Source organism: Syngnathoides biaculeatus, chromosome 3, assembly GCF_019802595.1.
Source record: "Syngnathoides biaculeatus isolate LvHL_M chromosome 3, ASM1980259v1, whole genome shotgun sequence".
In the NCBI taxonomy this organism is placed as follows: Eukaryota; Metazoa; Chordata; class Actinopteri; order Syngnathiformes; family Syngnathidae; genus Syngnathoides; species Syngnathoides biaculeatus.
Window position 1 is genome coordinate 2,799,400 of NC_084642.1, and position 6,671 is coordinate 2,806,070.

General features: G+C 45.6%; 1 protein-coding gene across 2 annotated transcripts; it reads left to right on the forward strand.

Moving 5' to 3' along the window:
- LOC133497570 (gastrula zinc finger protein XlCGF57.1-like) lies at nt 1–6,671 on the forward strand. 2 transcript variants are annotated; one of them, XM_061813580.1, is made up of 3 exons: nt 1–401; nt 1,054–1,335; nt 5,243–6,671. In XM_061813580.1, exons 1-3 carry the CDS (start codon nt 224–226, stop codon nt 6,373–6,375), a joined length of 1,593 nt encoding a protein of 530 aa, XP_061669564.1. In that variant the 5' UTR covers nt 1–223; the 3' UTR covers nt 6,376–6,671. The 2 variants fall into 2 exon arrangements, with proteins under 2 accessions (XP_061669564.1, XP_061669565.1); XM_061813581.1 differs by lacking the exon at nt 5,243–6,671 and adding an exon at nt 3,007–3,227.

Sequence of the window (6,671 nt, forward strand, 5' to 3'; positions counted from 1 at the left end):
TCAAAGAGCGGAAGTCAGTTGAAAGGAACAGGAAACAAAAAACAATCGGACTACGTCGCGTTTGCATTTTTATTCATACCAGTGCAGGCCGTCCGTCGTTAGTTTTTTTTCACGCAAACGTCATTAGTGGAATCTTCGTGCGCTTGGAAAATGGTCACAGTGCACCCAAATCTTTGGACAAGACATCTGATTTTAGCTTAGCTTGTTAGCCGCTGGCAGAGAGATGCCTTTGTGCAGATCGGCTGTGAGTGTACAGCGCGGCGATCGTTGTGAGGAAATGTGCGGAAGACGTGTAAAAGAAGAAGAAGAGGACGGGGAGCAACTTTGTGGAGTAAAAGAGGAGAAGGAGCCGCAACGTCAACCACCAGACGCGCGTTGCAAGCAGCCTCAACACGTAGCAGGTTTCTTCACTTTTTTTGCCAAATACTTGACACTGCAACGTCACTCCGAATGTCACAATGGCCTTTTGTCCAAATAGTCTCACTGGTCAGAGGAGCTTTTACGTTAATAAAAACAAATCCTAGTTTGTAAGGATCGGATAATGGAGACGGAGGCACGTGGAGCAACTGGTTAGATCGTTGGCCTCACAGTTCTGAGGACTGGGGTTCAAACCCCGACCCCGCCTGCGTGGAGTTTGCATGATCTCCCCGTGCTGTTGTGGCTTTTCTCCGGGCACTCTGGTTTCCTCCCACATCCCAAAACATGCAACATTAATTGGACACTCTAAAATTGCCCGTAGGTGTGATGGTGCCCTGCGATTGGCTCGCAACCAGTTCAAGGTGTACCCCGCCTCCTGCCCGTTGACTCCCCGCAATCCTTGTGAGGATAAGTGGCAAAAGAAAATGGATGGGTGGATAGTTCAGGGTATACCCCACCTCCGCCTCGATGAAATCTGGGATAGGGTCCAGCACTCTTGTAACCCTCGTGAGGGTAAGCGGCTCGGAAATGGATGGATGGATAGATGATGCTCCCTTAACCTTTCCAACTTTTCAAGTATGTATTCATAGAAGCGGCTCTTTTTCATAACACGTTTGTCTTCATGTGTCCTGCAAGACGTCAGAGAAGAAGATTTCCATCCTGAGGAGTGGGAGGCCCCGCCCATCAAGAAGGAGGAGGAGGAGCCAGACACGCCACGTGTGAAAGACGAGGAGCAGGACGGCGACGTCGGCGAGTTTCCGTCGGCCGGCGTCACTTTGAAGGATGAAGACGACGAAGGAGGCGGCTGTGGAGCATCCCGAGCAGACGGCCTCTCGCCTCGGCTCTCGGGCAGCGACGTCGCGGCGTCGCGCTCTTCCGAGGGTGACCGTGACGGCCGTGGTCAAGAACAGTTCAAAGGTGAAACGACACGTCACGCCGACGACAAATGCTTCCGGTGTTCTGATTGTGACAAAACGTTTGACAGCAACTCCGTGTTGAAAGAACACACCAGGACACATACTGGAGAAAAACCTTTTGCCTGCTCAATTTGTCACCAAAGATTCACTCAAATTAGAGATTTCACAATCCATATTCGATCGCACACAGAAGAAAAACCTTTCGTTTGCTCAGTTTGCAGTAAAAGATTCCCCACCAAGTCACATTTAAGAAGCCACACAAAAATACACACTAGAGAAAAACCTTTTGGCTGCTCAATTTGTGATAGGAGTTTTCCTTCAAAGTCACATTTAACAGAGCACACAAGAACGCACACCGGAGAAAGACCTTTTGTCTGCTCAGTTTGCAGTAAAACATTCTCGAGGAAGGCACATTTAAAAAATCACACAAAAACGCACACGGGGGAAAAACCATTCGCTTGCTTAGTGTGCGGTAAAAGATTCAGTCAAAGGTGGTCTTTGCCCCCACACACAAGAAAACATGCTGAAGAATACCCTTTTGCATGCTCAGTGTGCGGCAAAAGATTTATTCAGAAGGGAGATTTAACAAGTCATACAAGAATACACACGCTAGAAAATCATTTTGTCTGCGCAGTTTGTGGCAAAAGATTCTCTTCAAAGAAATATTTAACAATACACACGAGAACACACACTGGTGAAAAACCTTTTCCTTGTTTAGTTTGTGATAAAAGATTCACAGATAAGGGAAGCTTGAAAAGACACACAAGGACACACACTGGAGATAAACCTTTCGCCTGCTCGGTTTGTAGTCAAACGTTCACTAGAAAGGCACATTTAAAAAGTCACACAAGAATACACACGGGAGAAAAACCTTTTGCATGCTCCGTTTGCGATCAAAGATTATCTTCAAAGTCGCATTTAACGAGACACATGAAGACGCACACGGGAGAAAAACCTTTTGCCTGCTCGGTTTGCGGTCAAACTTTCACACAAAGAAGCTCGTTGATGACGCACACGAGAACGCACACAGGTGAGAAACCGTTTTCCTGCTCTGTTTGCGGGAAAAGATTCACTCAGAAAGGCGCTTTGACCAAACATAAGCCGACACACTGGTGAGGCCGGCGTGTTCGTTTGAGGATTTTATGTTAAGCGTCACGTGTCCCAAGTGTACTGGTGGGAAGCTTCTGAAGAAACTGAGACTGTCTTGGGTCGACTCTGGCTCGCTCATCCCTATGCAGCTAACCCTTGGTTTATGAACAATTTAGTCAACCTCGGTTTTGGCACGGCTTTCTAATACCTCTTTGCTGTGCTATATTTATCTGTGACTATTTGTTGTAATAAATCATGGCGTGCACTGTATGTTCATTGTCAACTTCTTGTTGTAACCCACATGTCACCTGACCGCCATCTGTAAACCTGAGCCCTGTGCTGTCTGCAATTATTTTAGGTTTATCGGTTCACCATCTGTTTCTGTTCAGGATTTATCAGAATAGGTCAAAGCAATTCTGTCCGGCCCAGGGACAAAGCACCACTCAAAACTTGAAATCTCGCTCAGTGTCTTCTGTTTGACACAAAATGTCTCCAAAAGCTAGCAAAGATGACAAAGTCCAACGTTTAGGCTTTGTCTGACTTCATGTTTATCATACCGTATTTCCATATGTGTCATTTTTAGAGACTTCTGATCTGTCTCCGATGGCCGTCCGACCTGGCAGGCCCGAACGTGTCGTGAGGGGGCGTCCCTGTCCCATAACTGATGTCGAAATGTCACATTTTTTTAAATTTGGGGTTAACAGCCCTCCTCTCCATGAAAAAACCCACGATGAGCAAAACCATCTTTCATGCATAAATGCTTCTCTATCGATTTTTTTTTTCATACATATCGACTAAAACAGTTATGAGTTCAATATATATATATATTAATGTCATTTTTGTCTGCGTTTGTATTTGGCCCTCCAGTAGAATTTCCCTGTTTTGCATTCCTAAATAACACATTGTCGGATGTCTCTGTGAATCGCCGTGATGGTTAAGATTTCCCTGGCCGTCGCTTCCAATTCTAATTTCGTGATGTTATCATAATCGGTAATCAAGAAGCGGAATGCGGTGACGTCTGAATTTTGACCGCTAGATGTCAGTCGTGCGCCATGTTTGGTGTCGCTGAACCAGAAGTTAGTTTCAGGGAACCGGAAATGAAAGTTTTGGGCTACGTTGCGATTCAGCTGTGATATTTGCGCTCGTTTCAATACAGAATGTGCAGGAACGTTGACACGGGACGTCCATTGTGACTTTCTCTCCGTATGCGCTTAAACCAGTTTCGGTGCTCTGGAAATTTCTCCCGATAGCTTAGCTTGCTAGCAAAGGGACGCCTTTATGAGCAACGCGTCGCTAAACGGAGATCAAATGTGTGTGAAGCACGTCGATTATCGCGTGAAAATGTGTGCAGGGCGTGTAAAAGAAGAAGAGCTCGAGGAGGAACTTTGCAAGCGCACAGCAGGTTTGTTCACGTCTTACGCTCTCTTGTTTTCTACGTCACGGGAACTGCGGGCAATCTTAGAGTCGTAGCGCGCACGTTTTAGGGATGTGGTTGGGAAAGATGCGCAGGCGCAAGGAGACCAGCAAAGTCCTGACATTTTTCACACAAACTCTCAGCACGGCGCTCTCCGACGGAACCGGAATAAGTCTTGTAAGATTTGGGCCATGGCCCCGTTCAAGCTATATTGAGATATTTTCGATTGTGGCCCCATAGCTCAGTGGTTAGAGCATTGGTTCCGTAAACCAGGGGTCGGTTAGGGTCAGGAAGGGGATCCGGCATAAAAACTGATGTGTGTTCATCTGAGATGTTACTCTCTGGTGACCCCTAACGGGTCAAGCCGAAAGAAACTTACTGGACTGTTTTCGACTGACGTCACACACCTTCAGGTTGATAACGCGGTCGCCATCTTGGTTAGGTGAATTCGTGTAAACAAACCGTAACCAAGCAGGAATCATATCAGAAAGGCGTATGAATGGGGGCGCACTGCTATGTTATTGGTTGCTCAAACGAAAGCTTCTTTCTTTCGACTGCAAGCTGTGATCAAGAACCAGTCCGATAAAACGGAGCAGTTAGCAACCAAACGGCGACAACTGAGGCTGTCTCGTATTAGCGCAGCCGATCTATCGGCAATGTCAGCGTTTGCTCGGAGCATTTTGTTCTTTGTAAGTCTTGGATACCTTTTAGAATTTCACGCCTACTGAGCAAATAACTAAGTTCTGTGAAGGAGAAGTATTCTTTGGGGCCAAGGGCATACGTTATAATGAGTTTGCAAAAGCGGGTTACCGCATCCGCTAGCTGTTTCTTCAGTGGAGTTAGAAATGTAGCCGTGGAAGGGGAGAAAGAGGTGCGGTGAATTGGTGGTCGGCCTCCAGACCTTTGTAATTCTTTAGTCGTCGGGCGCTTGTCGAGAAGAGGAGATAGTTGACGATGTCTGGATAGGTCACCGACGCCCGCGGTTGGAAATTCTTGCTCCATTTGTGTTTCTCCGAGGCACGCGGGTGGATATTGTCTATCAAAGCACACTTCTCGTCGTGACGGTTTCTTGAAACAACATCTTATGAGCCCCGATACCTTTCCGAAGTCTTTTAAGCCGTCATGCGTCGGTTTTAACAGTCGTACCAACATTTGTGTCACCCCGATCTGTATGCAAAACCACAGAGTGAACGGCGCATCAGTCGAGTGAACCCATCCGACATGGCCAGGTGCCCCGGATGTAGTCACATGCTCGAAAACAGTCTATTTATAAACCGTGTACCAAAGCACTGGCATCTGTTAAATCAAAAAGGACTTTCCAACTCAGATAATTTTTTTTTTGTTCCACCCTTAGTAAACTTGACCAAAAACCAGTCTTGAAGTTTGACTTTCTTGTGTCCTGCAGATGTCAGTGAAGAAGATCCCCATCTTGAGAAGCAAGAACTGCAGACGCCACACGTGAAAGACGAAGAGCGGCAGGATGACATCAGCGAGTTTCCATTGGCTGGCGTCACTTTGAAGGATGGAGACGACGAAGGAGACCGCTGGGAGGCATCCCGAGCAGACGGCCTCTCGGCTCCGCTCTCAGATAGTGACATTGCAACATCCCACTCTTCTGATTATGAGGAAGGTGACGACGACGATGATGATGATGACGATGAACACACCAAAGGTGACAACAAATGCTTCCACTGCTCCGATTGTGATAAATCATTTGACAAAAAGGCAATGTTGAAAGAACACACGAGAACCCACACTGGAGAAAGACCTTTTGCTTGCTCAGTTTGCGGCAAAAGGTTCTCTAGAAAGGCACATTTAAAAATACACACAAGAACACATACTGGAGAAAAACCTTGTGTCTGCTCAGTTTGTGGTAAAAGATTCTCTACACAGTCACATTTAACGAGACATACAGTTACACACACGGGAGAAAAACCTTATGCCTGCCCATTTTGCGGTGAAAGATTCTCTATAAAGTCACATTTAAAAGAGCACACAAGGACACACACAGGAGAAAAACCTTTCGCCTGCTCAGTTTGTGATAAAAGTTTCTCCAGAAAGGCACATTTGAAAAATCACACAAAACTACATACCGGCGACAAACCTTTTGCCTGCTTAGTTTGTGGTAAAAAATTCATTCAAAGATGGTCTTTAACAGCACATACAAGAACACACACTGGAGAAAAACCTTTCGTCTGCTCATTTTGTGGCAAAAGATTTATTCAGAAGGGCGATTTAACAAGTCACACAAGAACACACGCGGTAGAAAAACATTTTGTCTGCTCAGTTTGTGACAAAAGATTCACTGATAAGGGAAGCTTAAAAAGACACGCAAGAACACACACTGGAGAAAAACCTTTTGCCTGCTCAGTTTGTGGTCAAACATTCACCAGAAAGACTAATTTAAAAAGTCACATAAGGATACACACCGGGGAAAAACCTTTTGCATGCTCAGTTTGCGGTCAAACGTTCACTCGACGACGCTGTTTGACAGCACACGCAGCGACGCACACTGCTGACGTGCAGTGTGTGGCCTAAACAGGTCGATGTGAAGATTCACAAGTGTGCCGGTCAGAAGAGCAGCAAATTTACAAACAATTCAGCCAGTGTCCGAAAATTCGAACAAAAGATTGTCTCGGTCTTGACATGACCTAAAAAGGCCTCTTTGATGCATATTTGTGTGCTGGATTAAACCATGTCATGTGACTGCCATCTAGACCATTGATTTGTAAACCTTTGTATAATTATTATAAGTTCACCAGTTTATCATAATTATATGTTTCCAGTTTCTATGGTTGTCAAGCTTTTCAATAATGCAAACTAAAATAAACAAA

What these genes read in the sequence shown, in the direction of transcription:
- LOC133497570 (XM_061813580.1), top strand. Translation starts at nt 224, where the DNA reads ATGCCTTTGTGCAGATCGGCTGTGAGTGTACAGCGCGGCGATCGTTGT. An exon ending in GCAGCCTCAACACGTAGCAG is followed by an intron (nt 402 to 1,053) that starts GTTTCTTCACTT and finishes GTGTCCTGCAAG; the next exon opens with ACGTCAGAGAAGAAGATTTC. An exon ending in TGGTCAAGAACAGTTCAAAG is followed by an intron (nt 1,336 to 5,242) that starts GTGAAACGACAC and finishes TGTGTCCTGCAG; the next exon opens with ATGTCAGTGAAGAAGATCCC.